The following is a 17,448-nucleotide window of genomic DNA, read 5'->3' as shown; positions in this document are numbered from 1 at the left end:
TAAAGTATTTGAAAATGAAGAAAATTATATATATATATATATATATATATATATATATATATATATATATATATATAAATTTTTTGAGTGTCACATTAAGAACTACCATTTTTTTTAATAAAATTCAAACAAATACAAAAAAATATCGCATGTTTTATAAATAACAAAAAATTGTTTAATGATAAGCTTAATTTTACTTTTTGACCTCAAAGTCTTACAATGTCACAAATTTCTTCTCCCAATTTATAAAACATCTTGAATTTTGCTCCCACATTGATAAATCGTACAACTTATGAAAAATCGTCACAGAATTATCTTAATTTGTGAATTTAAAGGAAAAATTCACACAAAATATTTTAATTGTGACAAGTTTTCTATGTGGGGCAAAAATTTGCGATGCTTTGTAAATTAGGGGCTAAGATTTGCAAAAAAAATTAGTGAGGAAAAATTGGCAATATTGTAAAATTTTAGAGGTAAAAATGTAATTAAACCTAAATCTTATTATATATTATTATTATTATTAATATTAATGTGGAGCAAAAATTGAAGTATTCTTATAACAAATAAACGAATTCACAAGCTCAAAAAATAGTATTCATTTTTTTCTAGTCATTTACAGGAACTTTCTGTTGTTAAAATGCTTTTACTTTACTGTTTTACCTCTCACGGTCTCACCAATTCCAAATTGAAATACTAATAGGAAGATAAAAATTGAATAATAATAAAATTTGATTACTGAAATCACTCGCTGTGAGCTTCACTTGATCCTCTCCACACGGACGTTACGTTAGACTGAGGACCACTCAATGTCCTCACATGTTCTCTTTCTAACAACTTAAACTCCACGACACCATTAATCTGAACCCTTCCTTAATTTTATCAGTAAAATAATTGTGGCTGTCTTAAAAATGCCCTCAGCAAATTGATTAAAATACCAATAAATGCCTTAAAAGTACCTGTACAGCAATAAATATTTCGATGACGCTTGGTACAATATTCATTAAAATCGCTGAAAATAAGTAACATTATTCATTTACTTTTCACAATTAAACATTCGCAAATGCTAATAAAGGTTTCATTGGTTAAAAAATTTTAAAAAATATTTTTATTAAAAAACATAAAATTATATTATTTATAAATTTTTTATGTTATATATTTTTTTAATTTTATAACTAATATTATAGGTACACTGATTAACAAGACCCTTAAACATTATTAGTAGTATTTAGCAGTACTTTTTTCTTGCAGTTCTATTCTACTACTACGTACCCAAAAGAAGTTAAAAAGAATAGTTATCGATGTAACTACGTCACTGGCCATACTCACAATAAGAAACAAATTTAATTTGGGTGTTTCCGTTGGGTGCAACACAAAAAGGCGAAACTCTCGTCGTTTCCTTGTTATCACTTTCCTCGGATCTCTCTCTCTCTTAACTCATGTTTCTTTCTTCTCCTGAAACCATTCTTAAACATTGTCACCAAAGCAACCAAACCCAACCTTAATTTCCCACTAAACAAACCTATTCATCTTCGAAATCTGGGATCTTATTCATATCACAATGGGTCTCTGCACTTCAAAGCCTCGTGCAAAAAACGCAAACCCCACTAACTCTTCTTCTCTAAATTCCCACACCCACTTCACAGACCCCAATGCCGATGAAAATTTACGAAAAAACCACACTCCCACTCCCAAAAAATCACCCCTTTTCCCGTTCTACACTCCGAGCCCGGCCCACCACCTTTTCTCCGGCAAGTCTCCGGCGCCGGCGAATCCCCGACGGTTCTTCAGGCCGCCGTCGCCGGCGAAGCACATCCGGGCCGTGCTGGCCCGGCGCCACGGCTCGGTGAAGCCCAACGAGGCCACCATCCCGGAAGATGAAGTGGTTACTCTGGACAAGAACTTCGGATTCTCGAAACAGTTCGAGCACAAGTTTGAGGTTGGGGACGAGGTTGGAAGAGGACACTTTGGTTATACTTGTGCTGCAAAGTTGCTTAAGGGTAATCTCAAAGGCCAACACGTCGCTGTCAAAGTCATCCCCAAAGCCAAGGTGAAATTCAAGTTCAACCCTTCTCTCCATAAAACCATCACATAACCATTTTCTATTTTTGATTTCTGATTTGAAATCTTTATTAGAATTTGGGTTTGGACCTAAAGCAACTGTAAAGTTAGTTATGAAGGGAGGGCTTATATATGTTGGGAAGTCCCACATCGTATATCTTAGTTCTTGTAGTGCATCTTATACATTTGTCGAACAATTTTACTTAATACTAATTGGTTTTAAGATGAAATCTAATATGGTATCGAAATTTGGAGCTTATTACTCGTCTTGGTAAATCTCCTATTTTGGTAGACTCGCCTTTTCTGACATGCATTTGTGGAGGGAGGTGTTGGGAAGTTCCACATTGCCGGCCTCAAGAGGTGTTGGACAACTTCACTTAATGGATTTTAAAATGAAATGTAACAATATATATACTTTGGTCATATTATTAGTCAATGTGGATCTGCAACGCTTGAAGTGAATAATGAGTTGGTTTGAATTGTGTTAGATGACCACTGCAATTGCGATTGAGGATGTGAGGAGGGAGGTGAAGATATTGAGGGCTTTGACTGGACATAAGAATCTGATTCAGTTCCATGATGCATATGAGGATAGTGACAATGTCTACATAGTAATGGAGTAGGTTTAATTTATGTGTTGTTTTTCGTCTTTTTGGTGCTTCCCTTTTTTTGTGAGGTGAATATTGTAACTGTTTTTCTTTTCCTTGTTCTCTGGTGTGTCTCAGGTTGTGCGAAGGAGGAGAGCTTTTGGACAGAATATTGTCGAGGTATTTGTCAAATGTTTGTTCTTTTGGATGTGTGATGTTTAGATTCTGATGGAAAGAAAGGGGATGGATGTAAAAGATTGAAACCTGAAAGAGGAAATGTGTGATTATTTGTGGAAGTGAGACGTCTGTTTAATTTTAATTTGCAGAAGTGGGAAATACACGGAGGAAGATGCAAAAGCTGTCATGATACAGATATTGAATGTTGTTGCATTTTGCCATCTACAAGGTGTTGTGCATCGTGATCTTAAACCTGAGGTGAAGTGTATTTGTAATTTCTTTTTTATTATTTTTGTCTGTATAGTAAGATTGAGATCCATCTCCTCCCTGAAAAAGGTGGGGGGAAAGAAAAAGGGGGAAGTGGATTGGTAGAGGATAACATAGGGGCATGTCATCATCTATTAGGATGGTTTTTTTGATATCCTATATAATTAAATGGTTGTGGTTATGTTTGGTTTGGTTCATTGGTTTTGTCTTATTGTTCTTATCAAGTATGACTTCTAAGGATGGTAATTTCTGGGTTAGAATTTCTTATTCACATCCAAAGATGAGAACTCTTTGCTGAAGGCCATTGACTTTGGATTGTCAGATTTTGTTAAACCAGGTATGCTTTGAGCCCCTTTATGCATGCTGAATGTTTTGATTCCTCGGTTTGGGTTACAATTTTGATTTTTCATTGTGCTTTACAGATGAAAGGCTTAATGATATCGTTGGTAGCGCATACTATGTGGCTCCTGAAGTTCTGCATAGAGCTTACAGCACAGAGGCTGATGTGTGGAGTGTTGGTGTGATTGCATATATTTTACTATGTGGCAGCCGTCCATTTTGGGCGCGGACTGAATCCGGGATCTTTCGTGCTGTGTTGAAAGCTGATCCAAGTTTTGATGAACCACCTTGGCCTTCTCTATCTGATGAGGCAAAGGATTTTGTTAAGAGACTTCTAAATAAAGATCCAAGGAAAAGAATGACTGCAGCACAAGCATTAGGTGAGTTTCTCATCTATCATTTGAGGGTATTTGTTTTTCTTCTTTTCTATTCTGTTCCTTAGAGCCTACAGGTGCATACTGCAGGTCATCCATGGATTAAAAATTATAAGGATGTAAAAGTACCCTTGGATATTCTAGTGTTCAAGCTCATGAAGACATACATGCGCTCCTCTTCTCTACGAAAAGAAGCTTTAAGGGTATGTGTATTTCTTTAGAAGTTGTTTTTAAAATCTCAAAATTGAATGAAAAAGAGCCTTTTGGTAAACTATATAACTTTAGGTATCTCCCCTTTGGATTTCTACTACTGAAACTGTACTTTCAATTGGTTTTATACTCTTTACCTTATTAATAGGTGTATCACTCATGTAAGAGTTGAGTTTACAGAATGATTAAAATCAGGTTGAGTTGACCATTGCATGAATAACCAATTAAGAAACCAGTAGAATTTTTTTTAGCGTTTCTAACTAGACAGGATCAAATTTAGTCAACTGATGAAATGCTATTGAGGTTTGAGATGGTAAAAATTTCTACATATGCATAGTTTCTCTTTAGAACCGTTAGGTGTGACTTGAGCATTGTTTTTCAAGTGCTTTTTTTCCCCTCTAGTTATGTGTGCTACTGTGTTCCCCCTTCATTTTGTTGGTCACACTTGCTGTATGTTTCCCAGTAACTTAATAGCATTATATTTCATGAGCATTGGAGCAGGCTTTGTCTAAGACATTAGCTATTGAAGAGCTGCAATATTTGAAGGAGCAGTTTGCACTTTTAGAGCCAAACAAAACTAACACTATTAGCTTGGAAAATATCAAAACGGTTGGTTTCTTTCCTACTTTTTCTATACACTATTTTAGAGAATGATGTTTGAAATCTCATAATTTAAGCTGGGCAGGCCTTGATGAAGAATGCAACAGATGCTATGAAGGAATCACGCATTCCTGATTTTCTTGCATCAGTGAGTGCTTTGATTTAACTTTGGAATGTCTCTACATATGATTCAAATGATGTTATATACATAGACTGGTTATCGATACCAATGATTTTGGGTGGCAGCTTAATGCATTGCAATATAGAAGGATGGCTTTTGATGAGTTCTGTGCAGCTGCACTTAGTGTTCATCAACTTGAAGCACTCGGCCGGTGGGAGCAACATGCACGCTGTGCCTATGAACTTTTTGAAAAGGATGGAAATAGGGCCATAGTCATTGAGGAACTAGCTTCGGTATGTTTGATTTGACTACAACTTTAAATAGTTTATGCATAATATTTCTGTGTCAACTGTTTTGTAAATGAAGATATCTGACAAATTTTTCAAATGGTAGTGTTACAATTTCTAGCAGCCTAGAATTCTCTAAATTGGCGAAGCATAAATTTCAACATTGTAGTGGAGAGATGTTGCAAGAAACTAGGTGGCCTTTGGTTTAAAAATAAGTTATTTATTTGTTTTTTAATTTTCACTTCATGTTTTCATTCCTAATTACAAAAATGTCAGTCTTGTTTTCATTTTATTTTTTATTTCAAAAGTGTGTAAAGGAAACGCAGAAAACATTGTTTTTCATTTTATTTTATTGTTTTTTGTTCTCATACAAGCATTTGAAAACAAGAAACAAAGTGAAAACAATGTGACACTTTTGTAATTAAAAATGAAACATGAACATTTTCTGAAACCAAATGGCCCCTAGTTTATTCATTTGATGCAAAGCTTATGGGTTTATCTATGTTGCTTATTTATTAGCAGTTGTGTAATAAGAAGTTTGGATTTGAATTTATCAACCAATTTTTATAGTAAGGAAAATACATTTCTCATGTGTGATGCTAACTAAATATTCAGGAGCTTGGCCTTGGTCCATCTGTTCCTGTTCATGCTGTTCTTCACGACTGGATTAGGCACACTGATGGAAAGTTGAGCTTCCTTGGGTTTGTTAAATTATTGCATGGTCCATCTCGAAGTCTTGCAAAACCTCACTAGGAGTTTGGAAGATCCAAGCATGCTCAATTATACTTGTGATAATCTAGCCAATGAAATTCTGGTCCACACATCACAGTTCTATATCATATATCAAAGGGTCTTTGCCACTGTTGGATTATACTCAACATAAATCATCCGGGATTCTGTCCCTCGTTTTATACTGGAGCTCTTCTACAGTTGGAGCAGGATTCAAACTTGCTTCTACAGGCATTTATGTTTTCCACTGTAAAGTTGTAGCATGTTTAAGGTGCAGGTGATAATGTTTTTGTGATTGTTGTTAGATGGTTACTCTTAATATTCTAACATGGTCTGTAATGCAAACTCAATTCATTGCACTGCTTCTGAGTTGAATGAAAGGTGTTTTAAGAACTCTAGGTTTGTCATCATTTTTTATTGGGAGAATCTTGAATATCCTTCGACCAAAAGTTAAAAACTAATCTTTTGAGATATTGAAATCCACTCAAACTGATCTCTTCAAATATATATATATATTTTTTTTTTCTCACAAATCTGAGAATCAAACCTCTTATCACATGCTTAAAAGACAAGGTGATTTGTCAATCATGTCACACCATGTTGATTAAGTTTCTCATCTTTAATGATGCTAACTACGTTACTTTGGTAGGTTCTAAATTTCTAATGTTGAGTAGCTAGCTGAAGTAGCACATGTAAGGTAGCTATACTATAGTTATTGATAACAAATAGCAGGGGTCTTCTAAAACCATGGACAAAACGAAATGTGAGTGAAGTGATTTATACAGGAAATCTTCCCACATTAGCTTCCCATGAGAAGGGTCTCTAATCAAACTTTATCCAAAAAAGAAAAAAATGAATGATCTCCAATGGTTAGAGCTCAGAACTTTGGGCTTGGCTTACGTGAGTTAGACTTTAGGTTTGTAAATGTGCATATAACCCCTTAAACTCCACAAACTATATCAAAATGTCTGTTGAAAAGATGGCTTAACTGTTAACAGATTTCACATGAAAGTTGCACCACATATAAGACTAAATGCAAAAATTCAAACAAACATTTTAATACACTTAACACCATGCTGTTACGAAGATGAATTTTTACGCAATTGGAGAACTATTGAGAATTCATTTAAAAAAGATGGAAATGGAACTTACCTACAAAAAAAATAGAATACCCCTTCTTTAGTCAAAATGGTACTTTGGCTCACTAATAGAAACATTAATAAGTGGGGTAAAGTGTATAGCAAGAGAGGTAGGAGTAGGGCAGTTAGTTACAACTAACTTTGATTAGTTAGTTAGCAGAGTATAAAAGGGAATGGGGGGAATTAGTTAAGGGGGATATCGAGTAAGTAGGAGGGTGGTGAGGCCTCAAACTCACTGTGTAAGCTGCTAGGTGTTGGAAGCACCAATCATAATCGAAATTCATTCATTACTTGAACTAGTTCTATCAACTGGTATCAGAGTCCGATCTTGGAGCCCTTTTCTGTTCATGGTGTCAAAGGCGAATGTAAGGATGGATACACGCAGGAAAGCTATCGAGAAGGCGATCAAAGAGAATCGCGAAGCTCTGGAATCGCGATTGACTTCCATCGACGTGATGATGTAGAGGCTAGCGGCAACATGGGAAGCGAAATCCTCTGCTGGGTGCACACGGCCAAAGGACGTGAGTGGGGAAGGTGAAGGCACAAGGGCACACGAGGGATAGCAATGGAGGCATTTAGAATTACCAGTATTCAATGGCGAAGACCTGATAGCTTGGGTCTCGAAAATTGAGAGGTACTTTCGGCTGCGTGCAATGAAGGAAGAGGATAAATTGGAGGTAGTAATGATCGCAATGGAGAGGGAAGCCTTTGGGTGGTTTCAGTGGTGGGAATCTTGGAATCCAACTATTCTTAGGAGGGATTCAAGATGGCTTCCACTCAAAGATTCCAGGCATCTAGTCTGGGAAACCCGGTTCAGGCTTTGCTAGTCTTGGAACAAGAAGATTCTATGCATGGAAACATAAGCCAGTTTGAGAGGTCTGTGGGCATGGTGAAGGGGATGGAGGAATCATTTCTAGTGGAAGTATTCCTCAAGGGGTTGAAGGAAGAGATTAGCATAGAGGTAAGGCTTCATGATCCCAAAAATTTGATGGAGGCTATAGTTAAAGCACAGAAGGTGGAAGAAAAGAACAAAATCTTGGGAAAATTACCTATGAATCATGGGAAAGTGGGTAATGTACAAAAAAGTGATCCAGTGGGGCAGAAGTGGATGAAGGACTGGCAGCCAGTCAATAACAAGATGACTGACCTTCGTAACATGGCAAAAACAAGGAATGGATGGTGGAATGGTAGGAGAACCTTCCATAATTTGTCTCCTACAAAGGTGAGTGAGAAGATGAGGAAAGGGGAATGTTTCACTTGTGAGGAAGAGTATAATCCGACCTATGTGTGCAAAAATAAACAATTTAGACTGGTGATCATGGAGGAAGAGCCTAAGAACCAGCAGCAGGAGAAAGAGGAGGAAGATATGGGAAAATTTCATCAATTGTCCTTACATTGCATTGATGGTTTACCACTTGAAAATCTTTGAAATTGTGGAGACAAATTAGAAGTAAGAAGTTGGTTGTGTTAATTGATTGTGGAGCCAGGCACAACTTCATATCAGTGAAGTTAGTGAAAGAGTTGAGATCGGAGATAACCCTTACAAACCCCTATTTGGTAGAAGTTGGAGATGGACACAAGATTAGGTGTCAAGGAGTATGTAAATCACTATCTATTGAACTTCAAGAATTGAAATTCACACGGAATTGTTATCAGTTTGAATTAGGGGGCGCTGATTTGGTGTTAGAAGTGGAATGGTTGGCTGGATTGGGGGAGGTTAAGGCTAACTTTGAAAAATTGAGATTAACAGTGAAATGGCAGAACAAAAAGGTGATACTAAGAGCTAATCCAGAGTTAGTAAAGGCTGCCATTAGCATGAAAATGATCAAGGGTACCATGATGGAAGCTGACCAAGGGTTTAGGGTGGAAGTGAAAAGGGTAAAAGAAGAGAAGACAAGGGAAATAGTGCCCGGACTTGTGGCCTAAGTGTTGACACAGTTTGAGCAAGTTTTCCAAGAGCCTCAAGCACTTCCACCACATAGAGAGAGAGAGAGAGAGAGAGAGAGAGAGAGAGAGATCATGCTATTACTATCTAGGAGGGCACAAAGATACCCAATTTAAGGCCTTACAAATACCCCCATTACCAGAAGGGTGAAATTGAAAAAATGGTAAGGGATATGCTAATTGCTGGAATTATTAGAACCAGTACTAGTCCATATGCTAGTCCAATGATATTAGTTAAGAAAAAGGATGGGAGTTGGAGGTTGTGTAGAGTATAGGGCACTCAATAAGATCATTGTGCCTAACAGGTTTCCTATACCCATTATAGAAGAATTATTGGATTAAATCAGTGAAGCTGAATGGTTTTTAAAGCTAGATTTGCATTCTGGGTACCATCAGATTAGAATGAAGGAAGAGGACATCCAAAAAATATTTTTTAGAACACATGAGGGTCATTACAAATTTAGTCATGTCTTTTGGGTTGACTAATGCACCATCAATATTTCAGGTGCTCATGAATGAGGTGCTTAGGCCCTTTTTAAGGCAATTTGCTTTGGTATTTTTTTATGACATACTGGTGTACAACAGCAGCTTGAGGGACCATCAGTTGCATTTGAAGACCATTTTGCAAGTTTTGTTGTAGCATGACTTGAGGGTGAATAGGAAGAAACACATTTTGGCTAGAATTCTTTGGAATATTTGGGACACATCATTTCAGGGCAAGAAGTGGAATCTGACCCCAGCAAATTAGCAGCCATGATTGAGTGGCCTAAACCTAAAGATGTTAATGGATTAAGGAGTTTTTTGGGGTTAATAGGGTATTACAGGAGGTTTGTGAAGGACTATGGGAGAATTGCACAACCATTGAATGCATTACTCAAGAAGGATGCATCATTGGGGAGAAGAGGCTACTTCAGCATTTGAAGAACTTAAGGCAACAATGCAGAAGCTACCTATTTTGGCAATTCCATACTTTTCTAAGGTTTTTATTCTGGAAACTGATGTATCAGGAATTGGGCTAGGAGCAATGTTGTTACAAGAGGAGAAACCCTTAGCTTTTTGGAGCAAGGCTCTTTCAGACAGGGCTCCACTCAAGTTAGTCTATGAGAGGGAATTAATGGTTGTGGTGTAAGCAGTGAAGAAGTTGAGGCATTATTTGTTAGGAAAAAAAATTATAATTAGAACTAATCAAAGAAGTCTAGAATTTTTAAATTAGTAGAGGCTTTTGAGTGAAGAGCGATTCAAGTGGGCTACTAAATTGATTGGTTATGACTTTGACATTTAGTTTAGGCCAAGAAAGGAAAATATGGTAGTTGATGCACTATCTAGACAATTTTCATTTTTAGCAATTTCCATGGTGCAAGAAGAGGAATAGGCTATTTGGGAGGAAGAAATACAAGTTGACCCTCAATTATATGCACTGTACCAAGGGGTTCTAACCAAAGCAGTAGAAAATCCAGGATATGCTATTCATGGAGGAAGGCAATACTTCAAAGAAAGGTTAGTTCTGTCAAAAAACTATTCTCAAATTCCTCTGCTGTTAAAAAAGTTGCATGACTTTCCTTTAGGAGGACATTCAGGGTTTTAGAGAACCTTCAAGAGAGTGGCTAATGTGGTTTTTTGGCAAGGTATGAGGAAAACTATAAGGGATTATGTTGCTGCCTGTGAAATTTTTCAGAAAAATAAGGTCAACAATTTAGCACCTACAGGATTGTTACAACCACTACCTATTCCAACTAAGGCGAGGACTCATATATCCATGGATTTCATTGGGGGATTACCAAAAGCTCAAGGGAGCATACTATATTGGTGGTAGTAGATAGGCTGACCAAGTATGCTGCTCGTTTTTTTTTTCATTGAGTCATCCTTATACAACTAAGGAAGTAGATGAGTTATTCATCAAAGAAATAGTAAGGCTGCATGGTTTTCCTGCCTCAATAGTTTCTGACAAAGATAGACTCTTCATGAGTTTGTTTTGGAAGGAGTTGTTCAAAACGGCAGGGACTCAATTGAAGTTGAGCAGTGCCTACCATCCACAAACAGACGGGCAGACTGAAGTAGCTAACAAGTCCTTAGAGGTTTATTTGGGGTGTTTAATTGGAACCAAAAACAGTGGCCTAACCATTTGGCCTAGGCTGAATTATGGTTTAATACCAACTTCAATAGCTCAACAAAAATGTCTCCTTTCAAAGCTTTGTATGGGCAAGACCCCTCTCTATTAATTAAGGGAGTTGACATTCCTTCAAGGTTGGAAGAGATAAATCAATTGGGTAGAGAGAGGGATGAATTATTGCAGGAGTTGAGGAATAACTTGCTTAAGGCTCGGGATCAGACAAGAAGATATGCAAATAACCATAGAAGAGAACTGATATTTCAGGAGGGAGATTGGATCTTTTTCAAATTGCAACCTTATAGAATGAGGTCCTTAGCAAGGAAGCCAAATGAGAAACTGAGTCCAAGACTTTATGGACCCTACAAGGTGATACAGAAAATAGGGGAGGTTGCTTATAGGTTGGAACTTCCAGAAGGAAGCAAGATACATCCAGTTTTCCATGTATCTTTGCTCAAGAAGGTAGTTCAGCCCACTTGTTCCCCTCAGCCATTACCTATAACCATGAATAAGGACTAGGAGATGGAAGTCTAGCCAGAGAAAGTAGTGCAGAAGAGGAATTAAGTAAATGGTAGAAGGGAGGTCCTCATCAAATGGCAAGATTTATCCCACCATGAAGACATCTGGGAACTTGCTGAGGAAATACGAAATGTCTTTCCTCAGTTTGACCTTAAGGACAAGGTCCATCTTGAAGGGGGGGGGGGGGTATTGATAGAAACACTAATAAGTGGAGAAAAGTGTATAGTAAGAGAGGTAGGAGTAAGGCAGTTAGTTAGTTATAACTAACTGATTAGTTAGCTAGTAGTGTATAAAAGGGAGTTGGCGAAATTAGTTAAGGGAGATATCAAGTAAGTAAGAGGGTGGTGAGGCCTCCAACTCACTGTGTAATATGTTAGGTGGTTGAAGCATTAATCATAATCAAAATTCATTCATTACCTGAACCAGTTCTATCACTTTCCAACTAAACCATCACCATTTCCTGTCGCAATCCTCTCTCTGCTTCCAACATTTGATGTTCCTTTTTCTTCCTCCAACTCTTCTTTTGCTTCTCCATATTCATTATCACTTTCCATTTCCTCATCCTCATGGTGCATGCCTTGTAATCATAAAAGGAGAAACATTGCGGTTGTCTATTGCAACATTAAACTTAAGCATTTGAATCTATCTGAAAACCAATTGGTCTTTGTATACAAGTGAAGACTAAGAGCAATCCTCACCTCTTAAGTTAGATTTTAAAGACAGAGTTAGACTCACTTACATTATGAGATGATATGAAAGTTTACTTAGCTATTGTTGTTAAACTTATCAGTCACCCATTAGCCCATTATAAAACCACCCATACATATCTAATCCTCGACATGTGAGGGAAATATAATGAAATCTCACACTAACTAGTTAGTGATATGATTAAAACACTATATATAAGTGAGAGATAAATTTTATTTCTTGTGTTAGCTTTTGAGATTAAGATAAATCTAAACTCAAATTCTAAGACCATTATTCTTGTGATTTCACTTGGAGCTCACATGTGAATTATGTCAAATAGTTTTAACATTTTCACTAACTGAGGGTCTTTTTGGCACGAAGTGCAATGTTTGAGAAGTTATACACACATTTACAATTTATTTTTATATTTTCAATTTTTAATCAGATTGAAATTCATCAATCAAAATGAAACTAAGGAGACAATCCTAGATATAATCAATGCATAATAACCCAAGTTCACTTCCAAACAAGTTGAGCACAGGGAGTAGAGTGTCAGGAAAGACAACACCATGTGTCTGCAAGTTGGTTTTGAAAGCAGTAGCCCTATGCAAGACAAGACAGAAAAGGATCAAGATCTTAGGTGGAACCTTCAAATTCCATACATATTTTCCTCCACAACCTTGAACCTTTATTGTTGCCACTCGAATTGTATTAGAGATATAGGTTAGTTGGTTAATTAGTTTTTTTTCCCACCAAGTTATTGTTGTAAAGTATACTTTGCCAATAACTCAATTTGTGGGTGGTCTGATAACTTTGAAAGTGGATGGCTTGATATTCCTAATCAAGGTTTTAAATATTGATCGCATTTGCGTTGCGATTTTATTGTGTTTTTTGATATCACAGACAAATGCAACCGATGCGGTCCCAATTATGATTATGGATAGTTAAAAAACCTTGATGTTGTGGCCCAAATCACGGTTGGAGACCATTTTTTTAAAACCTTGTTCCTAATAATCATTGCTTGGATATGCTTAGATACTATCTTAGAATTTGTGTTTGGGTCGAATTCAACCCCACAAAACCTAACTAACTTATGTTCTCTATTTCAGTTACATCTCTAGTCGAAGGGAGATTTCCAACAACTTACAAACTACTACATTTGTTTTTAAATATAAGTTTCTTTTAACTAATATACACCCTTTAAGAAAGTTGGTTAAATTAGTTAGTAGAATGATTTATTTAAGCAATTTGTATTGTTTTTTCAAAATTACTCTTAAAATTATTATGACTCATTATCTCTTTATTTCTACTTAATTACTTTTTATATAATTAAAACGTGATAGTTTTAATCTCCAATTCTTGTATGGGAGAGAATTAATTTATCTTACTCCCTCTAGTCTTTATTACTATAATTAAGGATATTTTTTTTATCAAATCATAATTAATGCAAAAGATAAATTGAAAAAATCTTATAAAAAATACAAACAATTTTTTTCTTAAAAAAACCTTATGTTTAGAGACAGAGGTAGTAATCACATGTGGTTACCTGTTTCCATTGTATACACAAGTCACATAGATGACTTGACTTTATTACTCTACTTTCTATTGGTTACATATTTTTGGTTCTCTCATTTTCTCTCACATTTTCCTTTGAACACTCTAGTCGAGAGCAAGTTATTCAGTTTCAGTTTCACCATTATTAATACCCAACTTAATTTATTGTGCCAACGCAACTATATTCTTGCCTTTAATTAGCATCTTTAATTGAATCCTCCTTTAACCAGAGATTCTTCCATTTTGTCCCTACAAAAACACATAGGATTAGCTTTTGAATTTCATGAAACAATCCATCTAGAAAGGGGAAGCAAGACATCGCATCAGAAGGGTATATGGTATTGGCATTGCCCAATAAAATTAAAATTGATTGGATGAATAGTATTGTACATGCATGGCATATGGAATAGAGTAATGGACCTTATGTTTCTTGACACCAAGTTTATGTCATACCCTTGTAAAAAATATGTAGTTCGAGGAGTTTTTTTTTTTTTAACTAGAGTATAGTAATATAATTTTTCTCTTATTTTTTTATTTTTTTCCTACATCAGATATCAAAAGTGTCTCCTAATCCATTGGATTAGAGACTAATCCCGCTCGTGGTGTGTGAGCGACTGACCCAAGATAATTTTATACACAATGAAAATCAAACACACATTCTTCCGCTAAGTAAATCATTCTCACCCAAATTCTCCCGTTGGTAACCTCGAAAATCCGTCGGCAATTCAAAATTTCTAACAGACCAAAATTCGTCGGAAAAATGGTCAAAGGAAATTTTAACCAACAGATTTTTGTTGTCCGTTAGATATTTCCAACGAAAATATCCGTCGGAAATTTCCTACGGACAACATCTGTTGGTAAATCCATTAGTAATTCTATTTTATCAAGAATTGTTTATTTCATTTTTTTTCATTTTTATTATTTAACATCGATAATTTACGAATTATTTTTTGCATCTATATTATTTAACGTCAAAATTTTAATTAACACATACATGTAATTAACAAAATACTCAAATTCATAAATTCAAAACAAATAGTAAAATAAATCATTCAGTTAAATTTAAAGTAAATCTAAAAGAAAAGCACAATATGTAATATGTAAATAGTAATTTTGTGTTGCTAAGTCAATAATCAAAATATTCATTAGGAGAGTGCCTCTGCTGGTCATCGTCTTGTTGTTGGCCATTTGGGTGGTTATTGTCTTATTGTTGTTGCTGCTGGTGGTGTTGATGTTGATGAATAATATTTCGCGCTTTAGAAGATAGGAACTAAAGGACAACTAACTAAAATACACTTATCTCCTCCTTTGATTGACGAAGCTCCTCCCTTAGTCGTTGAATCTTGAGTGCGACTGGAAGATCCTTGTGTATGTTGTATGAAGTTTTCATCTCCACATTTATAAGAACAAGCAAAATCTCTAGTACCATAAAGGCATCCCTTACGCTTTGGTCCAACAATAACAACCTAATACCGAGTCCTAAGTCTTTGTTCTTCAGCCCCTAAAGGAGTAAGTGGTCATTCACCAACACTTGATGCAACATCAGACTTAGCTTGAGATAGTCTAGCCTCAAATTCTTCCTATCATTCATAAATAGTTATTATTTCATAAATATAATAAACATTTAAAAAAAAACATTCAAGATAATGGTCTCGTATGTGTTTGCCTAATTTTATCATCGACAAATTGACCAATATCCTTTCGTAAATGTGTTTGCTGAAAGACCTTATCTACATATGCAGATCGACCAAGCTTCTCTGATTATTAACAAACATTATAAAATAAAAATTTAGTGATAAATTAAACAAGTACAAAGAAGTATGTATTACGATTTTAATGTACATAGCAAGTGAATGGTGTGATCCTACAAGCTAATGGAACCACCTGTGTGCATACACCCACACTTTTCAGATGCCCAATTTGTTTTTGGCATGCGCACACTTGAAACGATACCCAAGTGCATTCCAATGTGATTACAGGTTGTTCTAGACATGATCTCCAATCTAATATGGGCTTTTATTTTTATTTCAAGTATCCTTAAACATCTCAGAAAGTCTACGAGAGGCTTTCGAGTTAAAAGCTTCCTTAGTTTCATTCTTTTCCTCAGGTCTCCAGACCAATTTTCTCTAAAGTATCACAAAGTTATGAAATGTTACACAATTAGCAAAATACAAATTTTACAATTTCATATCAAATAAAACAAAATCAGCATTACTATCCATTTCAACCATTGAACTAAATCATTAAGACGTGAATAAGTTACCTTAAAACACTGGAAAAAAAGTTCCTGATGATCTTTTGGAATTGCTCCCATGTAGGCCATGGGTGACCAAATTGTTGTCTAATGGACAATGTGATAACGTTTGCCGCAATCTTAGATGGATGAAACCTAAATAGGAAAAATAATTCGTGAAAAAGTTAAAGATCAAATGATGTATCATATATAATGATAATTATTTAAATTTTGTAATACTTACACTCCATTGATAAGTGTAACCATATGACGATCATTGAGGGGGAAGGGGTCTTCCATTGCTAAATTTGGAACGTCTTCATCAGTAGGCATGTTTGCTACAACCAGGGATGGGGATGGTGTGGATGTAGGTATCGAGGATGCTCCATGTGCATCAATCGGGGATGGGGATGGTGTGGTTTTAGGTATCATGGACGGTCCACGTGCATCAATCAAAGATAGAGATGGTCTAACTTCAATCGAAGGTGAAGATGGTGTAGGTGCAACATCCGAATATCTGATTGGTATATATACAGTAGATGACGGGGATGGGGTAGATGATGACAGACTATCTCTAAGTGGTAGTAGTCTAACCACATATCGTTTTTCTTCCCACTTGTCCCTTTCCCACTGGAGTCATGTGATGGGGGTTGAGGAGGGTCAGCACCACCAGATAACATATCTATATATAGAAAAATAATATTATAAATAATTAATCAAATGAAATATTGGGAATTAAAATTAGATAACTAACAAAATTTAATTTCACACCAAAAATAAAATACACTAATAAAATGTTCAAGTATTAAAACAAAACAAAGATGTCACTAATAACAAGCATTATAACTGACTAACAAACATCAATGTCTAATCCTCTTCAGAATTGTAAACTTCAAAGTCATCTTCTAATTCCCCTTCATTGTCTAGTTCAATATTATTTGATTCTTCTTCGTTTGCCAACAAGTTAGTAGGGTCTACTTCTTCAACACCACCTCTTAAATCTTGCAATCCAAAAATACTTCCAACTTCAATGACTTTGTTCACATGTGACATTTCGTCTTCTTGGTAAGGCACATCATCTTGTACATTATTGGATTTTTATGTAATCCCTTGGCTTCATTTTAATTGCAACACACCAACCACACTTGTCCCTTCTTATTGTTGGATATGGTACATAATAAATACACTTGCCTTACATTATGTGCACTGATGAATGGGTCAAAGAGATTATATCTTTTATCCATTCAAATTACCACAGTGCCATATTTGGGATCAACTCTTGTTCTTCTACTCATTGGATCAAACCAGTGACAATAAAATAATACTACTCACTTAGGATAGCTTGTAGTATTATAATCTAGCTCATATATATGTTGAATGAACCCATAAAATCATCTACACCTCACATTGAGACTATAATTCTTACATTGAGTCCCAGGCATGAAATGACTTTGACCCCAAGGTATATGTAGACAACAATGGAAAAGGATCACATATCATGTCAACACATGCTCTA

The 17,448-nt window shown here is 35.8% G+C and overlaps 1 protein-coding gene across 2 annotated transcripts; it reads left to right on the top strand.

The window, feature by feature from the left end:
- Window positions 1-1,360: 1,360 nt before the first annotated feature.
- Window positions 1,361-6,156, top strand: LOC114412363 (CDPK-related kinase 5-like). 2 transcript variants are annotated; one of them, XM_028376216.1, is made up of 12 exons: window positions 1,943-2,047; window positions 2,351-2,457; window positions 2,547-2,677; window positions 2,784-2,825; window positions 2,972-3,080; window positions 3,348-3,426; window positions 3,512-3,808; window positions 3,893-4,005; window positions 4,514-4,621; window positions 4,698-4,760; window positions 4,859-5,026; window positions 5,636-6,156. In XM_028376216.1, the coding sequence occupies exons 3-12, from the start codon at window positions 2,547-2,549 to the stop codon at window positions 5,771-5,773; spliced, it is 1,248 nt and encodes a 415-aa protein (XP_028232017.1). In that variant the 5' UTR covers window positions 1,943-2,047; window positions 2,351-2,457; the 3' UTR covers window positions 5,774-6,156. The 2 variants fall into 2 exon arrangements, with proteins under 2 accessions (XP_028232016.1, XP_028232017.1); XM_028376215.1 differs by lacking the exon at window positions 2,351-2,457 and having other exon boundaries at window positions 1,361-2,047.
- Window positions 6,157-17,448: the final 11,292 nt, after the last annotated feature.

This window comes from Glycine soja, chromosome 5 (assembly GCF_004193775.1).
Source record: "Glycine soja cultivar W05 chromosome 5, ASM419377v2, whole genome shotgun sequence".
Taxonomy (NCBI): domain Eukaryota; kingdom Viridiplantae; phylum Streptophyta; class Magnoliopsida; order Fabales; family Fabaceae; genus Glycine; species Glycine soja.
The sequence above is the reverse complement of the archived record's forward strand: the minus strand, read 5'-3'. Positions and strand labels throughout refer to the sequence as shown.